At 35.7% G+C, this 21,171-nt stretch overlaps 1 protein-coding gene across 10 annotated transcripts in view; it reads right to left on the bottom strand.

Annotated features, from left to right (window-relative positions):
- LOC149576575 (dephospho-CoA kinase-like) overlaps window positions 1-15,312 on the bottom strand; it is a 42,353-nt gene extending 27,041 nt beyond the window's left edge. Inside the window, exons 1-4 of one of the 10 annotated variants that reach the window (XM_089817960.1) lie at window positions 15,152-15,312; window positions 8,294-8,376; window positions 7,566-7,674; window positions 6,756-6,901 (exon numbers count right to left, since the gene is read on the bottom strand). In XM_089817960.1, the coding sequence (XP_089674086.1) occupies window positions 6,756-6,901; window positions 7,566-7,673 (254 nt within the window). In that variant the 5' untranslated portion in view covers window position 7,674; window positions 8,294-8,376; window positions 15,152-15,312. Of the gene's footprint in view, window positions 1-6,755; window positions 6,902-7,565; window positions 7,714-8,283; window positions 8,377-14,975; window positions 15,095-15,151 lie in introns of those variants that run through there. The other 9 variants (XM_089817966.1, XM_089817982.1, XM_089817947.1 and 6 more) reach the window with 9 other exon arrangements.
- Window positions 15,313-21,171: the final 5,859 nt, after the last annotated feature.

Genomic DNA, 21,171 nt, shown 5'->3' with positions numbered 1-21,171 from the left:
CTCTTACTCTTCTTTCTACTAACCTTGATTATATTGTCAAAATTAACATGACATAATCTTTTGTGTCATAACCAAAACATTTTCAGTCCTTGCAAACAAACATGCAATTTTAATAGAATCCAAGTAGAATAGGTTACCTCTTGATTGTTCACCAAGACCGATCAGATTCCTAGCATCATCATATATCTTCACATTTCAGTTTTGGAACTCCGGTCCGTGACCTGTTTTCTTCAACTAAGCCACACTCAACAAATTATATTTCAGTCCTTGTACCCAGTATACATCATCAAATTTAATCTTCTCATTCAACATGGTAGAACCTTTTCCTTTTACAGGACGCAGAGCATCATTTCCAAGTTTAACAAATCCACCATCCTAATGTTCTAGATTCTCAAATTTACCAATATCACCAATCATATGATGTGCACATCCACTATCAATAATCCATGTGTCATTTTTCCTTGAGAAATGAGAGCCTTTTCTACTTCATACATTTCTTCTCCTTCAGAGTCTTTCTTCATTGCAACATATACAACTTCCTCACCTTCTTCTTGATCAGCAATTTCATACTTGGTGTCTTCCTCCTCAGCTAGGTAACAAGCATTCTTTCCTTTGTCTTTGTAGTCTCTTTTTCCTCAGTATTTGTTTTCTCTTTTATCATTCCTTTCATCTCTATTCCTGTCAGAACACCTAGATGCAATGTGACCAACCTTGCTACATTTAAAACAAATCAAAGGTAGTTTACCTTCATACTTTTCTTTGCCTCTCAGTAGCCTCTTTGCAAGCAATAGTTCAAGCTCTTATAGACCATTATCCTTTGATTCATTATCACTATTATTCTTTTTGTGATGAGTGCTCTTCTCTTTCCTTGAACTTCCACTAGTTAGAGATGACTTAAATGCAAATTCAATCTTAGGTACTACACAAATATCAAAATTATTCAGCTTAAAAGAAGTCAACCTACTGAGCAAAGCATCAAGAGTAATATTATTTCCAGGTATATATCCCAACTCCTAAATAGCAAAAACTCTAATAGCATAGATAGGTAAAAGAGTTCTAAGAACTTTGCTTACCACAACTTCGTCACTTATGACTCCCAACTTCTCTAATAGCATTAGCAACTTCCTTGATTTAGTTACTGTATCGCACAATGTTCCCACCTTCTTTCATTCTCATATCATCAAACTTACCTCGTAAACTTTATGCCTTAGCTCTTAGCACATTCTGATCTCCTCCATGTACAAGTATCAATTTGTCCCACATCTCCTTAGCAATAGCACAATCTTTGATATCATCAACCTTAGCATCATTTAGGGAAGAAGCAATCTCTATCATCAGAGAGTTGTGATCTTGTTTTTTTCTCATCTGCACAACTACCATAGGACCAGGGGTGGCGGTGTGTACTGATTGTCCAGGAAGTACAATTCAGAGTCTCCAATGCCAAATAAGTAAAGCCTCATTTTGCTTTGCCATGATGGGAAATTCTCCTTGTTCAACTTTTGTACCTCTCGCTTATACATCTTTGGATCTTTAGCTTAAGTCTTCCAAACTTGTTTCTCCAAGCACCAATGCTCTAATACGAATTGTTAGATAACTGAGAGGGGGGGTGAATCAGTTATCCTCAAGCCCTTTCAAACAATTCACAGTCTTATAACAACTTTAACTAATCAGTGATCAACTCGGTAATCACAGTAAACTCAATCAACCTTATGCATCAAACAGATTTCCCTTCTTCTGCTTCCTATACTAAGTATCAGCTTCATTACCCGACTTACAGAAATAATAACAGTTTTATCATATAAAAGAAAATAACATGCAAAACATCAATGAACATGTTAACATCGGGATTTTTAATGTGGAAACTCAATTAGGGTAAAAACCACCAAGACTAATCACCCAAAATAATTTCACTCTCCTGAAGTGAGCTCGGTTAAGAGTCAACCCTGTCAAAGGTTACAAGCACACTGCTAGGTGTGACCCTATTAGAGGATTTTCACCAAAGCCCATCTAGACCTTGTCACTACTCGATAAAAAGGCTCTCTAAAGGACTTCAAACATTCAATGGAATGTCACCTTACAATAAAGATTTACAAACAAAAAGATTGTTAACTCCACTGGGTTAAGAGACTTTTTGCTACAATGGTTAGAAAGTAATAGTCAAATGATTTGATAAATATGCAATTCACTTTGCTTGTTCAAATCTCCATTTTGCTCAATATCTATTTGCTTACCGATTGGCCATCACATCTACACTTCATTTTACCACAACTTTATACTCTGATCTGCTCAGTAGAATCTCCTTCAGCACTTCGCATTAACTTGGATATCAACTGGACCAGCAGCATTTACCTTCTTGTCTCTTCCTTAAATAGACAAATTTTTGCCACTTCAGCTTGTTCATAGATTTTGCCGCTTAGCCTCAATCATTGATTAATCTCCTCCAGCTCAGATACATTGAATCTAGAAACTCAAGAAAACAATTTCTCCTTTTCACTTATCATCATCAGTTATGTCCAACAATAGCATCAGTGTATCAGTTGCATCCAACAGCAGTATGAAGCAGTCCTATGTAACATCCCCTATTGGAACTTCACTTGATTTACCCTAAAATTCCCAACAAGGTTTGTATTGCACATGTGAATGGCAAAAACTGTAGCATTCCTCAATATGAGGCTGCCAATTCCCAGCAATTAAACAACTCAGTATGCATTCAAATTATATTAAATTAAGAAACAATTCATAATAAATTTGACAGTTAACATACTTAAGCCCCAATTCCTTACTTCTCTCCTAACCATCAACACTAAGGAAGATGGTAGAAATAATGTGTTAGAGAGCATGAAACAGTCTACAAGCAGGCTCCCTCAAGCTTCTCACCCATTTTGGGACATTCTCATCATGTGACCATATTAGTCAGCCTCTCCCTACACAACCTAGTTGGATATGTGAAAAAGTCTACAAACGAGCTGTCTTAAGGTTCTTACCCATCTTGAGACCAACCTATCATGTGACTGAAATACTCTGGCTCTCCCACAAACCCCCTATACTCTTAACAGTATTAGTAAGTGATAGTAAGTGATTAAGGAATCAACAGAGTATATTATTTAATTATGTATTATACACACACACACTAAGTCACAAGGTTTGAATTCGAATTCGAGCTCGTCGATCATAAAATTCAGATGAAATTCAGCAAGGGTAAAAATTCGGAAAAAAATTGACATTAAAAAACTTACATAAATTATTTATTTTTAAATATAAATAATATTTCCACAAAATTGTTAAATAGTTTGACATTACTAGATAACTAAACTCATAATATCAAAATAAAATAATATTATTATAAATAACAATATTATATTTTAAATCATAAAATTCGGATTAAGTTTCGAAAGGATAAAAATTCGCTGAAATTCGAACTTCATGGATGAAATTCGGCAAATCTTGTGACTTAGTGTGTGTGTATATATATATAAGCATAACTGATATATACATATGATTTCATTATTATTAACACATATATATAGTTATACCCTATAATGGTTCTTTATCTCTAATAAAATTCAGATATAGTGTTCTGTAATCAGTATTTAAATCAGATATATTTAATTCAGATATAATGTCTCTAATCAGTATTTAACTCACAGATAAATTTCAGCATAGTCACTGTCACACTGTGCTTGCCAGTAATGTAATATCATATCAATATATTTTCCATTCTGATCTCTTCCCTTGAAGAGTACCAATTATAAATAATAATCCTTATCCTTTCTGAATCCCAATTACAAGTGTTGCGTTTTCTATGATCCTCCTTATACCATATACGATGGATCACAACTCTGGAATATCTTTTATTGAAGTCCTGACTATTCCTTTGTTGATTACTGTCTTAACCATATTACTGAACCTCGTAGCAATAGTTCCTTTGTTAAGGGATTCCATATAGTTAATGAGCATAATCAATGTCATTGAGCCTAGTTTCTGTCATCAGCAATGTTCAACGATAAACTAGATCATGCTTTCCCAAACGATTGATTAGTCCTTACTAATAATTGATGCTTAGCAACCTTGTGAAGTCATCAACATAATTACTGGCGTGCAGTCCAAGTCAAAGACACAAACCTTAATCAGTTTCATCCTTTTATCGCTACCGATCATTACCTTTAGCCTGCCACCAGTTACTATCGTTCCAGTCATTATTTAATAAGTTGGTACTATTCATGCAGTTGTGGGAACTGCTCATGATGGCTGTCCACATAATCACTCAACTTCCAACATGGATTCCTTCTCATCATTAATTCTCATTTGCCATTGCAATATTTATTAGTTCTTTTCCAATGAATCAACCAACCATTCGCCTTTCCTTCAAGTCAGCAACACTGTGTCATATGTGATTAGGTAATTCCACATTTGCTATTTTTAATGAATAGTCAATGATTTTGTCATTTAGCTAGCCAACATCTGATGCTACATTTATGCGTTCGAACATTGATAAAAGCTATGTGTTTATATAATCACAGCTTATGCAGATCCTTTTACAGTCCATGTATCTTTCATCTTTTATATTAATACCAGGATTTTCATGTGTTTGTAATCATTCTTGTTCCCTTTATTAATAAGTTTAGATCTTTAATATAAACTTATTTGATCGTTTATTGGTTTTAGTTGTTTTGAGGACCAAAATGGGGACACTACATTCTAACATTAGTAGTCGCTTTGGGTTGGCATATTCTTGGAAATGGTAAGTTCCAGCAGATCTATGCTCCAAGATGGAATGGTCTGAGAGTAGAAGTAATCCCACCAAATTCTTTTGGGTTCCGATTCAACTATTGCATTACGAGGCTATGCTTCATTGCTATATATAAAAGTTTCAGATTGTAATTTGATGACAACAGTTGTTTGGATAGATTGGAATGATTGGGATCATTACTCCAATGTTGGATATTGGCTTGGTGATGAGGTTCCAGCACCACATGACATTGGAGGCATTTCTTGCACCATCAAGGGGATTCATGTGATGGATAGAATGCTTCTTAGGTTGCTGCAGATTTATGACAGTTAAATCAGAGTCATGCAGAAAACTGGTGAGGCCATAGTACAGAGATTGATATGAAACCCTGGTGGTACAACAGAGAATCGCTTGAGGGCAACCAATGTTTGCACATGGAAGATTATAATATCTCCAGTTTTAAAATGACAATTAATTAAATTGACTTTTATTAAGGTGTCAAAAGTAAATGAAATATTCAAATGATGACTTAATAATAATTAATTTAATTAACTAAATGACAAAATAATAAAATATTCTAAAATATCAATTTATTAAATATAGTCCTTCAAATATGATTAAATCAGCCTAATTTTCTAGATTCTTCTTGGAGTTCTTTATAAGGAAGCTAGATGGAGGAAATAAGGATGCTTTTTAGATTGAATAATTTCTTCGAATTCAATTGGCCAAATTTGTGCATTAATAGGGGATATTTACAGACCTAAAGTAATTTTCATCTATTTGGAAAAATATAGTTATTTTATTCTGAATGTTGTAGCCATTTGATTATGTTGTGGGATCTGACCCTTTATTTTTGGGATCTGACCCTTTATTTTTGGCTTCCTGAGGATTGGCATGAGAACATATGAGCAGCATATATTAAGATGATCCAATAAAAATAAGGACTCGCATTTTATCGTCGGACTAATTTGAGTATAGAATGTGATTGTGAGATTAGCAGAAGGAAGTAGAACTTTATTCTATGCTATTTATCATTTGTAACGCTCTTCCTTTAATTTAACACAGCACTTCATAGATCTTTGCTGCTTCATTATCATCTTCTGTTGCGAGAACTTTCGGAGGGGTCTGCTTGGGGAAATTTTAAGTCATATCAGTGCAATTCCTATCATTTTTTGGCACAGAACTGTCTCATTGAACAGTCAGCTACTTCTTTGAGCACAGGACTGAAATCGTATTAGAGTTAGAGATTTGAATTCCTGATATCGCTCACAAAGGTATATTTGGTGAACCGTTCTTCAGGGAATTGTGGAAATTGATAGTGCTAAGGACTTAATGTTCATTCCCATATTCTTATTGTTGGTAGCATATATTACCATTTGGAGTCACTTGGTTTAGGAGTGAGGTAAGATAGTGCGACTCTGGTTTGGGATTGTTCAGGATAAGTTAACTGTCAACATTCCTCCAGTTTTAAGACATCAAGTGATTCAAGTTACAATTCTTACTTGAGCATAGATAAGTTTGGAACTATTTTAAACTGTTGTCTGCAAAGTCAGAGATCATTGCATTGAAGAGGTCTGCTTACCGAGCACAGCCAACAGGCGACAAATGAGGTTGCTCAGTGGAGTTAGAACTGAAGCATTTTAGTTCTTCCGTATTCTGAGTTTAAATAAAAACAGATTGTATTCAGATGATTGCAAACTGTTAGACTAAGTGATTTATTATTACTTTGTGGGCTTGAGATGCAAAAAATATATGATTTGAAGTTCCATTCAACGATGTGTTTGACAAAATGCCAGTATGATACAAATCAAAATATTTACTTGTCAGAACTTAGATTGGAATACTACAGATTCACGAAGCAGATGCATATTTTAATAATGTGAGTACCATGCATGATTGCCCTTAATATTGGAATTCTGTTGCCATTATTGTCTGAATCAAGAACAGGATAAAATAAATTTCTGCTAAGAAAACACAGAATAGAATAACAATCCTATAGAAAAAATAATTATAAGTTATGGCTCACCGATTCAGAAGTTGTCGTTTTTCAGGATCAGCAAAGACAATCTGACCCAATCGTGCCCGATCGACTTCCCTATTCTCTTGCAGAATATCTTGTCCAAAAGTAGCTACCACCTTTTTCCACCCACCTGTGCCTTTTCTCAAGGCTGCCTGCAGCAATTTTCAAGTTGATATCCCACAAAAAGAGAAAAGAAAAACAGTATCCCAATACTTTATAGCCAATAAACCATACAATGTGTACCATTAAACAACAGAGAAAATTTATGGAGTTTGACATGTGGCTTAAACAGCTATACTAGCAAGATCAAGATTTCTATAATTGTTGATTATAACTTATAAAACATGGGATATCTTGATAAAACCAGAAAGCAAATGCAAGGAAATGAAACAAGTGCAATAGAACTGAACTGAAAATGACAACCAAATTAAACAGAAAAATTGAATTCATCATGTAGACTCAATTTCAGCCCTTAAATCTAAATATTTTTCCTTGGTATGTTGAAATCTTATCAAGCAGACCATTTTAAACCGCTTTAATAATTTTCTGGACATAAATCTCAAATGCCACAAAGAGCACTTAAATTAGTAGGACAAAACATTTATTCTTGCAGTAATTTAGAATAGCTGCCAAACAAAATCCAAAGAGCGTAAGCCCATTGCAACATGTAAATTGAGATGTTCGGTCCAGCCAACATATCCCTTAAACCACTTCTGAGATGAATGTTTCAGAATTCCAAAATTATTTGCAATATCTGACATCTATCTTAGAGAGTAGCAGTATCCTACTTATTGTGAAGGGAAAAGTGATACATACATGAGCTACTTTATCTGCATCAACCACAGGAATACCATATGAATGAAATTCCCTTGAGACTGTACTTTTCCCAGACGCAATGCCTCCTGTAAGCCCTACAAGCCTCATTCTGACAATCAATTTTCAAGAAAAGCGCAGCTCAGTTTTCCTGCAACGATATTACTGGCAGTTGAACTTCAATGTGCAAAGAATACGCCAAAGCAATCAGAATATAGAAATCCAATTAATACAATGATTTATTAAAAAATTCAAATTTGAAATATCATTGAATGTAGTTGCCACTGCCCTGGTAAACATATATGGGAAATAGAGAAGAATGTGCACGGTGTGCGATTTCTTTGAACACAATGTAAAGCCAAACACAATACTTCCTATGTGAATGTGTAGGTGCAGAAATGTTTTAAAGGTTTATGTTACTAAAATTCTACACATGCTGGAATTTTAATTCAAGTAACATTGCAGAAGGAAATATTCATTTTTTTTATTCATTTACATTTCATCATTTTGCAATCATATAGACATCATGAGCAAAAGGAGATACAATGTTCATTGTATAAATCATCAACTAATATGTACAATTTTCAGTTTTACAAAGTATGAAATGAATGGAAAAATGCTGGAAATGAAAAATCTCACACAAGCCGTGAGTCTAACTACTGCTTTTATACATATTGAAAATAAGAAAAACATAGCACAAGGAGGAAGAGTCAGAGGTAACCAGTCATTGCCTTTCAGCCTTCAACTGGTTAAATGTTCTTTGTCGCCACTCCTGGTCCAGCCCTCGATCTGTTAGATCTCGGTCTTCGTTCTCCTGCATAGGAAAGAGTGGGCTTAGATCTTTAAAGATCTAAGCAATGACTGAACACCTACAACTACGTACCCACACATGCCACATTTTTCCTATTCTAAGTACATATAAAAACAGTTATGCGTATTCGAAGTGCTCAAATGCAAAAAATCAGAAAATATAATGTTAAAGGGACATATTATTTTTGATATGAAACCTTTTGTTATAATCAAAGACAAGCATATTAAATGCAGATCACAGAAAGATAGTTTATGAGTGTCACGAGCCCATGCTCGAACCTCATGGAATACTCTTTCAAATATCACAGAATAGGATAATTCAGCACTCAGCCAGTTACTTTAGAATATGATGAAGATTCTACATAACTTGCTGTAGGAAGGATTAATGTGGAAAACAAAAACTTTACTTATGAGTAAAAGTGGGTATCAAGGACTTGCAAAGAAATAGATATACTTTTGGGTCTTATAATGGTAGAACAAAGGAAAATATTGTCAATGCTTTACAAAATATCAGAGAGGGATGTACAGTTTGCCATTCCAAAATAAAACTCATTGCAGATAAATTAGAGTTGATGATAAATCAAGAAATACTGAGGGAGTGGTGTGCCCTAGAAATGGAAAAGGGCTTTGTACTTGCTAAAAATGAGCTAGAAGAGAAATTTATCAATCAAGTTATTGATTTAGTCAAATACATGCATGACCATATGTTAGAGCTTAAGCAAACACAATCACAATATGCCTAGCAAAGATTACATGTAGTGCCTCTCCCATTTGACTTTTGTAAGTCGTCCTGATGGATGCACCCTTGCTGATCTTTTGTTGTGATAGATCATGATTGTGACCCTGAGTGGTCTACACCGTCGAGGTGTTTGGATTTATATTTTTGTATCAGTTGCGTTGATTATGCTTTTGACTGATCTTTGAGATTATGATGTGATTTTTGGTTCACTGAGGTTTGTGCCAGTGGTTACCAGGATCGATGTGGTATCATGAGCTTGTTCTATGATTACCCTGAGATGTGTGCAGAGATTGCACTGTGTACTATTACCATGGTACACTGGACTAGGTTCCTGTAGCAGTGGTTAGTCATGTTTATGACTGTGTTTGCTTATGTGTTTTAAATGTCTTTTTAATGCAAAGGAATCAATCATTATTAAATGCTTAAGTAATTAGAATGGATTGTTCTTGTTGGATTATTTGGTTATGTGCTGCGGACATTTACCTTGTTTTATTTTGATCTAAGAGATATCTGTTCTTATGTGATGTTTTACATTTGAGATGACCTGAGGGTCAAATGTTACTCTTTGATTCCAGTATCATGGATATTAGACTACTATGTTGTTCAGTTAATCATATTGCATGATGATGCCATTTTGAGATGACAGTGTGTTTTATGATGATATCTGGTTATCTGGTATTTGTACATACCTCTGATTATGTTATGTGATGGATTTAATGCTATGGTTATTTACTTCATTCCTGCGTTGTTATGCTTTATGTGAACGTGAGTGACGTAAATAGATTATTTTAATATAATTAAATAAATGGTTAAATTAGGTGATTTAATGCATTTATTGCTTCGGCTATGTTATTATATGCAATTGCACTTGATCGTGTTGTTTAGTGTGCAGGATTTATATCCCTTGCAGTGGCACATGGAGTTAGTGATTCAGTCGTTCATATTTTACCAATGTCGTCCTTGTATGGTCGACGTATCTTTTATTAAAATGTTTAATTTAAACCTTTCGGTGATTATTAAACCGAAACTCATTTGCATTATGTGATTAGACCAGTAAGCGTGTCTATGCATTTAGAGGTTCGCATTGTCGCGAAAGTTGTTAAGGTGATTTCTGTGTTTTTAGACTTTCAGGCTTTTTAATTGATTTATTTTAATTTCTGGCAGCTTTGCCATAGATGAATTCCTATTTATAGGAATAGCCTGTTTTCGTTTGGGTCGATTCGGGGTTTAACTAGATTGGCTAGTTAAATGCCCTAATCAATTATTCACCCGAAAAGTGAATAAGTATCCAAAGAGGAATTTAATTCCTCACTTCTCACTTTTGAATTGGAAAGTGGGAGAGTAAAACCCAAAATCCTCTTCTTGAGGATTTACTGTTTTGTTCGTTGTGGGAGCTACGGGCGTGGGATCATCGCGAGGTTGGGCTCGTTCGATCCAGCTCGAGGAAACCTTGGATTGCCACGATTTTCAGCTACTTCTGCGGGATATTTATTTTATGGTTCAGATTCCCGTTTTGCCCTTTTGGTTGTGAGGTAGGGCTTTCCCGTTTTATTGTTTCTGCTCCGTTTCTGCTTCTGTTTTTGGTAGCCGTTTGTTTGGAGGCTGAGAACTAGTGTTCCCCTCCGTTTCTGTATGCTAGTTCTACCCGGTTGGGCGGGTATGAACATTTCCCTTGTTTTTGGGATGAGGGTTTGGAGTTTTGTACCGTTATGCTGGCCGTTTTTGCATACGGTGTCCAATTTCATTTATTTTTGGATTTTTGGGGTTTTTGAACCCAAAGGCCAAATGGGTTTTAATTTTGAAGTTTTCCAAATTTTTGGGGTTTTTAACTCGTTTTGCGTGCTGCCCTGTTTTCTCGGATTTTCTTGGCACAATGTGGGTCGTGGACCTTGATGATCCGTTTGGATATCAGCCAGACCACTTTTGCACTTTTATGTTGCATTGGAATGCGTGTTGCATCCGTACTCCCAACGTTGTGTTTGGTTGAGTGATTTTACACTTGTTATGGTTTTTGTTGGACCTTTGCCTTGTTTCATGGACATTGGGATTCGTGTAGAATGGCCGGTTGGGTAAGTTCATGACTTTTGGTCTTGTTACATCATTGGGATTCGAGTAGAATCCATACTCTCGGATTGAGGCCGATTGAGTGATTTAATGATGTATGGTTTTATCGGCTTGGGATTCGTGTAGAATCCATCCTTCTCGTGTTGCTTTCAGTTGGGTGTTTTCTTTGCATTGTGTCCTCATTCCTGTCCTTGTGTTATGATCTTCGTGATGGTGGTGCACCACACACGAGTACGTGCGCGTACATTTGTTGGGTGACTTGTGAGGCCCAATCTTCTGTGGATTTGCCGAAAGTTATGATCATTGGGGTTGGGATGGGAGTATGCATGCCCACGGGCACTTGTCGTAGGATGAGCATGGGTAGGGTAGGGTAGCATATGGAGGGGGCTTCTACCTCGCAGCTTGGTGATCATTGTGCCCAGAGGGTTGGCGAAGGAAGCTTTAATTAAGTGATAACTAAAGAAAATGTGTGACTGATAATAAAACTTAAGATAATAAAAAGGTTTGGGGTGCAAGAGCCTTTCCGTTGAGGGATGTTGAATCTGCGCAAGTCCTAGCTTGGGCTTTTTGATGCCAAGCGACTCTCCATGATGTTAGCCCCTACATAGTAGCCTATTGAGTGTCTGACCAGGACCTGTACTCCTTGCATTGTCTTAGGTTCTTGGTTGCAGCCATCATACTGTCTGGCGTGAGTGTTAGCCATGGATGTTGTGTTTTATGTGTGTTTGTGTTTGGATCTTTATCTCCATCAGCACGGCGGGTGTGGACCTACGGGTTCCACATGGTTGGGAGGCGTAGCTACCTTCACCACTGCTAGGAATCGGTGTACAGAGACGATCTTTTGTCCTAGTGCAGCCGTTGCTGGATGTCTTCACTTGGTACTTCGGGTTTCGGAGTATACTTTCTTGTGATTTATGCTTTCATTGGGATGCTTGTATATCATGTTTAGATGATGTTATTTTATTTGGCGCATTCCCTTATTATGATGTTTAGCATATGATTAGATGATGTGATTTTCTTTAGTAGTATATCTGTTGCTTACTGTTGTTTAGCATGTGATAGGTGATGTTATCTACTGTAGGATTATCTTATGCGTTATCACTAGCATGTTAGATTTCCTTGTGCTTATATTGTTGCATGTTTTAGTAGTGACGTCCTTATTACAACAGTACTGACGATCTGGTCAGTGGCTTGGGATGTTACACGCGGGGGATGGCTAGGATCCACGATGGTCTTATGATGCTATTGACGGTTGGGAGGAACCGCGTACTTAGTTTGGTTGTTTTGTTCCTAAGATGTATTTATGTACATTGCGATGTTGCTTTTGTTCTTTGCGATGTTTATATTCAGTGTGTTCTTTGCTGCTGTAGTTTAGATGGTTTGATGTTCTTCATTCTGTGTTGTTCTTGCACTCGAGTGTTCATTCCTCGAGCCTTTGTGGATCCGGTACTCCCCGGTGTGGAGGTTCTTTTGTTGGTTTTTCCCCGTTTTTGAGTTCTGGAAGTGTTTTTACTTTCTATGGGCGACATTTGTTCAGCATTGTGCGACACTGATAAAGTATCGCACGCCCATAGAAAGAATGTCGTACGATACTATAAAGTGTCGCACGCATTACTGGAGAAGTGTCGTACGACACTGGAAGAGTGTCGCACGGCTTTATGAGAAATGTCGCGCAATACTTTTCCAGTATCGCACGCCTTCTTGAGAGGTGTCACACTCAGTATGGGAGAAGTGTCGCCCTCCCTTAGTAAAAAGTGTTGCACGGTTTTTGTGAAAAACCTGCGCGTGCCATCAGCGGGCACTTTTCTTCGTGATCCGTTTTTTTTTAGAGTGGTTTTGGATACCCTTTTGGGCGTTCTTCGAGGCTCTGTTGTTGCATTTTGAATTGAGGAGGTTTCTTTTGAAATCCAATTTTTGGGTTTCTGTTGCAGTCCTTCGGGGTTTAAAATATATTGTTTAAGTATAAGTTGATATTTTAATATATGCGACAAATCGTTTGAGATAGGTTTCAGACCTCTCGGAGATAAGTTATGGATTCTAGGAAATTTTAGGGCTTCAGAAATCCAGACTTAGCCAATTTTCAGGGCTTCAGGATTTTAGGCTTAGCCAAATTTCGGGATTCTGCATTTTACCCCAGCTTGGTGTTTTGTTGATGAGTGGTTGTTTCTTGTGCCCTCATCTTGGTTGTGGTGGTTGTTGGTTTTGTTTGGGTGTGTCAGTTTGGTAGTGGCGTTTGGAGATCTGTTGGTTGCCGGGATTGTGGTGAAGTCTTCCGTTGCGATCTTTGTGATCCCTGTATGATGTTGTCATGTGCATTCATACTTGTAAAAAAAAAAAATCTTGGCTTGATTTGAATCCTTGTTTCCAAGGATCTCCGGACGGGGCACTACATTACACCTATTCTCAGAATTCTCAGCTTGAAAAATGGAACAACATCAGCAGTGGCTTGTGGAGACAAGTTATTTCAGCTGATGCTGTCATATTCTCAGATGGTATCACAGCTTTGCAAAAGAATGTTTCCAACAATTTTGCAAATAAAAGATGAGTTTTGAATATCTTGAATTTGGGAGCAATTGATGTCCTTGTCGTGAAGCCGATTGCATGCAACAGGAAATGGAAGAACTTCTTAATTGGGCTGAGCAGCTTTTTATTGATCATCATACTAATGGAACATGTAGAGATTCAGTCCAGCATTTCAGGGCAGAAAGAAATGCCTCAAGGTTCAGTGCCACAAGTCAAGCAAAACAGATTTTTTGGCACATAATTTCCAGAATTCGTTCTCTTCGAATGCTACAGGTGCTGCTGCAAAAACATATATCAGTGAAGGAAATACATGCACAAGATGAGAAATTTCAGACAACAGAGTCTGCTCAGAAGGTTGTCAAGCTGAAGGCTTTTAGTAAATTTGAGAATACAGCAGAAGCTTTGACTGCTGCTACATTGCTAGTTGATAGTAAATCCAGCATGGGGGTCTCTGATCCCAGTTAAGTGAACTTGAGCTTAAACCACAAGGCCGGCTTACTGTGGTAATAGTAAGAGCCAATTCATTTAAAAACATGGAGATGATTGGAAAGTCGGACCCCTATATCATCTTATATGTCCGGGTTCTCTTTAAAGTGAAAACAAAAGTGATCAAGAACAGTCTCAATCCTGAGTGGAATGAAGCCTTTCCTTTAGATGTTGAAGACAAAGAGACTCAATCCCTTTATTATTGAGGTGCTTGATAAGGATATTGGTCAAGATAAGAAGTTAGGCATTGTTAAGTATTCATTGCTTGAAATGGAACCTGAGACGTTAAAGAAGGTCAACTTGAAACTCATACCATCCCTTGACACTAATAAGATGAAAGACAGAAAAGAAAGGGGAACAATAACTATCAAGGTTCGTTATCACGAATATAGCAAAGAAGAGCAGCTGCTGTTCTACAGTACAAAGGAAACGGTGATGCATTTCTTTATGATCTTGGAAGTACTCACGGTTTTTTGAATCTGAAACAGAAGTATTGCATAAGAAATATAAGCACCAATGACATGTCACAGCAATTGTCTCTGAAACTGTAGCTTCAAATCGCACATAATTTCCAGAATTCGTTCTCTTCACAATGCAAAATGCAAAAATGTAAAACTGGAATGTATATGTTATTTACATGCAGCAAAACCCTTGCAGGCGGCTTGAATAACAAGATTCAGCAATGGCAATTTACAAGAAACCCAGAGACAGCAAAAAACCGACATGGAAACTAATAGCTTGCATTTTAAACATTAGTCATAATGGACCCAGTTAAAAGTTTGTATGCTCACAGCTTATACTGGAAAAAAGAAAAATTCGAGCTTTATCTCTAGCTCCAGCAAATAACATAGTAGCAGCAAAAAGGAAAACAGCGAAATTCCATCCCCATAACAGGAAGACACTGCAGAGAAGAGGGCAGCCCCTTGAATTTCAAAATAATGTATACATAACACATATTTTAAAATACCTTTCAAAGCTCGACAACCGCGTGCAAAAGACCTGCAAATCCTTCAACAATGGCGGTTTCCACCTTCAACAATATGTTAGTCTTTACAGTTATTGCAAGGTCGTGAGTTTGTTTGTTTTCATTCATAAGTTATGTGCTAGTCAATAGATGGTTAGCGGTGAAGTTTTTGTCTTGATTGCTAGCTCACAAACTTAACTTGTTTAGTTTATCATAATGCGAGCTAGAAATTAATTACCATGTGTACTATGTTTATCACTGAGAAAATATTATCTTTTGAAATTTGTATTTTATTAGTTCTTACAATTGTTGCCATTTTACGAGTTTTTTTTGGGGTTAATATTCATAAGTCGCGAGTCTTTGTCTTGGTCCCTTGCTGTGATGGGAGCTTATAAATGGTCACTACATGCCATGTATTTAAAACTAACCAAATAACTAAATCTTATCATTTGCATGGTCGGAAATTGATTTTATTGTTTGGACTTTTTAGCTATTAGGACACATACATTTTGATTTTGGAATTTCCTTGGCATATTAGATTTTAAGGTTTATATTATTTCATTTTAATTGGTTACTATTTACATGTCATGCATTTTAAATTATAATAAAAGGTGTCTTAATCTTCTCTCTTTTTATATTTCTTTATTTTGTAGGTAGCAATCTTTAGAATCATGTTTGTAGCTTAGTTTAGTAACAAATATTGAGTAGTAACTCTCTTATGAGTATTGGAGGGATGAAAGTTCCATCAAAACAAATAAAAAATAAAAAATCGTACTTTCATAGTGAAATTAAGAAACTTGGAACATCATGATAACAACTTCAATACTTGTACCAAAGATGTCTTTATCCCAAAGTTATCAAGATCAAGAAGTGCATTGAAAGATGCCTTTGTTGCATATATTGTTCCAAAATGAACACGGTGAAGCCAAAAAATTGGTAATGATATTGCTTATGGTAATGTCGATGAAAGTGATGTCTTTGCTAACAATCTCGTAGTTGCTAGTGTAAATATTATTGATCTGTTGCAACTGATAATATTGGCAAAGTTGTTCATGGTACTACACAAAAGAGGGTGAGAAATGGGAAAAGATATGCTTCTAGTGTTGGTGATGCTATTTTTGAGACTCTTGCAACTATTGGTATCAATGTCAATGATTATGTTATTGAGACTCCTGTGGCTGCAACTCACCGTGGCAATTCACAAAGGAATAGAACTAGAAAAGAATGGAAAAATAAAGTTTGGTTGTAAGTGAGATATGGAAAGATCATTTAAGTTGTATTGGGACTCGAAGTACACATTCATTATTCTAGTGCCAAATCTTGACCTAAACAAATCTCTAATTGAATGCAGGTGCAAAATCTATGCATGGAAAGTTGACAAGGATGTAAATTTTAGATAAAATTGGATACCATTTTTAAAAATAATGGAAAATTATTTAAGACAAAAAATAGTTAATAGACAAGAATTATCACTAATTAGATAAAAACCCAAAGAACAGAAACATGTTAAGTACGTAGAGGAATTTATTCATGGAGCGCACAAAAGGATAAACTATAATGCATAGTAGGTTCGCTTAAAACTCAATTCAAAAGAAGAATGGATGAAATACATATGGCCAAAACTATTCAGTTGGCTTCTATGTTTTTTATCTTTTGAGTAGGGGTCGTCCCATGATAGACTACCAAGACCTTGCATCATTATTGAAATCTCTTAGTGTTCTAAGCTTTTTCGAAAGTTAGTGGTCAATAAACTATGGATGACATTTGGCTAGTTGTCTTGTTGAAGTGGAAGTAAATGATCTATGAGAAAGAATAAAGGAGTCGATTTTTGTATCTAAGAGGTAAGCTAGGGGTCATTCCCCTATCTGATGCTCTCTAGAGTATAGATTAGTGATGCATCAACATAGCTTCATTGATAAACTATCAAATTGATGTAAGAACTTTAGAGCACATTGCATATGAATCAGTACATCAGGTACATTATAAATTCATTGTATCAAGTCTTTGGAATGTGATGTCAAAAAGGGAGATATTGATGTCATGTCAAAGAATCAAAGGAAGAGATTTGTATCAAAAGCAAGAGGGGGAGTTGGTTTAGATAGAGTTTGAAGATAAGATGACAGAAGGAGAATATCAAAGGGAGTTCTCATGGATGAAGAATCATAATCATAACCAAGTAGAATTCAAAAGAAACCAAGTTTAGTTGGTCATGGAAGAGAATCAATGTAAAGCAAGTTAGGTCAATTACCAAAGGAACTAAGTGTAAACTGAGTTAGGTTGGTTACCAAAGGAATTCAATATTAACCGAGTGATCATTTTAGTGTTAGCCGACTAACAACAAAATACTTTTGTTAATTAAATAGTTAATGCAAGCTAGCCTAGTGGATGTCAAATATTTATTTGAAAGGGTATTCAAGCTGATTTGACATTGGGATTCATATATATGAAAGGTCTAATTGTGGATTGAAGAGTGGAATTAAAAAGAATGAAAAATATGTGAAATAAGAAGGATATCTGATTGAAGACAGAATATCCAAGGAGTTGAAAAGAATATTTTGATCAGGAAGGATCAAGTGGATAAACCATAACAATGACTTGAAATCTAGAAAGTCAATTGCTTCATCAATTAGGTCAATCATTGTTACTCTCTAACAATTGTAGCAGTGAAGAAATCTCTTAACAAAGTTTGCTTAATAGTCATTTTGTAAATCCTCTAGCAAGGTGGCATTTCTACATTGAAGTGTCTTAAAACCTCTAACAAGGCCACTCCTAACAAGGTAATTCAAATCCTCTAATAGGGTCACACTTAACTGTGTGTTTTGTAACCTTTAATACGGTTGGCTCTTAACAAGGCTCACTTCAGAAGATTGAAAAGTTGTAACTAGTTGCATTGGTGGTTTTCCCAAATAGGGTTTCCATGTTAAATCTTGGTGTCTCATGTGTTCATGTTATTTTCTTGTGGTAACTAGATTATCAAAGTTTACATGATACATGAGACACCAAGATTTGACATGGAAACTCAATTTGGGAAAACCACCAATGCAACTAGTTACAACTTTTTTTCACTCTTTTGAAGTGAGCCTTGTTAAGAGCCAACCATGTTAAAGGTTACAAAATACACTGTTAAGTGTGACCCTATTAGAGGATTTGAATTACCTTGTTAGGAGTGGCCTTGTTAGAGGTCTTCGAACACTTCAATCTAGAAATTCCACCTTGTTAGAGGATTTACAAAATGACTATTAACCCAACGTTCCTCACCTAGATTGATGTCATGTCAAAGAATCAGAGGAAGAAATTTATATAAAAGCAAGAGGGAGAGTTGTTTCAAATAGAGTCTGAAGATAAGATGACAAAGGGAGAATCTCAGAGGGAGTTGTCATGGATGAATAATCAAAATCAAAGTAAGGATATTTTCTCCAAATCTTTCTTTGCATAATGTCATGTTGTGTAACATCAATGACAATATACAATTAAATAATTGATTTCAACAATCTCCCTCTTTGGTATTGATGGTAACACAACATGTCATTATGCAAAGAAATCTTTGGAGAAAATATCCTTAGTTTGATTTTGAATCTTTATTCATGAGAATTCCCTATGAGATTCTTCCTCTATCAACTTATCTTTAGACTCTATTTGAACCAACTCTCCCTCTTTCTTTTATACAAATATGTTCCTCTAATTCTTTGACATGACATCAATCTCTCCTTCTTTAACATCAAATGCCAAAGAATTTATACAATGAATTTGCAATGTACCTAACGTACTGATTCATATGCAATGTGCTCTGAAGGTCTTGCATCAATTTGATAGCTTGTTAATGAAGCTTTGTTGATGCATCACTAATCTGTACTCTAGTGAGAATTAGATAGGGGAATGACCCCTAGTGTACCTCTTAGATACAAAAATGCATCCTTAGGTAATGTCTTGGTGAATATGTCAACAACTTACTCCTTTGTGTTCACATATTCCAATATAACCTCTTTATCTTGAACTAACTCTCAGAAAATGATACTTGATTAGAATGTGTTTTGTCTTAGTGTGCATTAGTCGATTCTTGGATATGTTTATTACACTCGTGCTATCACAATAGATAACCATTGGGTCCTTGATTTATTCCTTCATTCCTAATAATATTTGTTTGAACCAAATTATGTTGGAATAATTAACTGTTGCATCAATATATTCGACCTTTGTTGTAGACCGATAGATGCAATTTTGCTTCTTGCTTGTCCATGATACTAACCTCTTTCCAAGAAAGAATTCTCCTCCACTAGTTCTTTTCCTGTCATCAATGCTTCTAGCCCAATCAACATCAATAAAGGATTTTAACTCAAATTTTGCTCCTTTCTTATACCATAGGCCATGATCTTTAGTGCCTTTTAGATATCTCATAATTATTTTGACTACCATCATATGATTTTCTCTAGGATTTTCTAAAAACCTTGTAACTATACTAATTGTTAATGCAATATCAGGCCTTGTGTGTACCACATATTGAAGTAAAAGAATAGTTTGATTAGGGAGGATCCAAAGGATAAACTAAAATAGTGATCTGAAATCGACAAAGTCAGTTACCTCATAAATCAAGTCAATCATCATTACTCTCCAACAATTGTAGCAATGAAGAAATCTCTTAACATAGTTGACTTAATAACCATTTTGTAAATCCTCTAACAAGGTGGCATTTCTAGATTGAAGTGTCTTAAGACCTCTAACAAGGCCACTCCTCATAGGGCGATTCAATTCCTCTAATAGGATCGTACTTAACCATGTGTCTTATAACCTTTAACAGTGTTGGCTCCTAACAAGGCTCACTTTAGAAGAATGAAAAGTTGTAACTAGTTGCATTGGTGGTTTTCCCAAATTGGGTTTCCATTTTAAATCTTGGTATCTCATGTGTTCATGTTATTTTCTTAATGCTTTATGTTTCTACAACTAAGTTACTAAAGTTAATTCACATTAATATCTTAAAACTTCTTTGTTAATCGAGTTACAATGTATATCTAGTTTTAACTAAGCAATGCAAGGATTTAGATTTGTGAGAAGTTTGTTTTGACATCCAAGGGACTTGGAGTTATTTTTTGTGGTAACTAATTCACTCCTCCTCTCTTAGTTACTCCTCTTATATATTGTAGACCTTATGGCATGACATATTGTCAATTAGTGCCAAAATGCTTAGTCATTATGAGAAGTCAATAGTGACCAAGCTACCATACATTAGTGTTAACCAAGCTCATGTATGAACCAAGTTAATAGTATTAACCAAGTAAGTAGTGAACAGTGTCAACCGTGTTCTACTCTCAACCGAGTTGACAGTATCTACCAAGCTCTAGTTCAAACTGAGTCAGGTTAGTATTCTTGTTTTAGAATGAGAACTAAGTAGGAAGAAAAATGTGAACCAAGCCAACTAATTTTTCTGAGTGATTAGTGTGGATTGAGCATCTAGTATCAATCGAGTGCCAAAGTTAGCCAAAGCAATAGTGTTGCCCATGTGTTTGCAGTATCACCTGAGCAAGCTATTGGACCAGTGTCTCAGTAGTGAGCTAACTTGGTAATTATTTTGAAACTACTGAAGTTGTAGATGACTTGTTAATGCAATTGTTTGGATGGATATAAATATAAGTTACTTTGATTATCCAAATGATGTACTATGATTTGAAGAACATTGCATACAAGTGAATATGAAAGAGTGGAGTATTTAGAAGGCTACAAGCAGTATCAAGGAAAGGCAGAGACTCATCTATCATAGTCATGTAATTAGTTTACTTCAAAGGATCTTCATTAGCAAAAAAAGTTTCATATAAGAGATCAATCCACTGATTCATCCTAACAAGTGCATCGGTCCCAAATCCTTTAACAGGTGGACCTAATAGTCCTTTATAGAAAGTCCTAACAGATTACATACTTAATTGTATTGTATAAATCTATTCACAAGGTGGACCTAACATTATTACTTACTCTTAACTGAGTAGATCACCAAAAGTGATAAATTGTAAGCCCTAATAGGCCAACTTTATTAC

This window comes from Cupressus sempervirens, chromosome 1, assembly GCF_028749045.1.
Source record: "Cupressus sempervirens isolate cs-2001-9-10 chromosome 1, ASM2874904v1, whole genome shotgun sequence".
Taxonomy (NCBI): Eukaryota; Viridiplantae; Streptophyta; class Pinopsida; order Cupressales; family Cupressaceae; genus Cupressus; species Cupressus sempervirens.
Note: the sequence above shows the minus strand (reverse complement) of the source record. Positions and strands in the feature narration are given on the sequence as shown.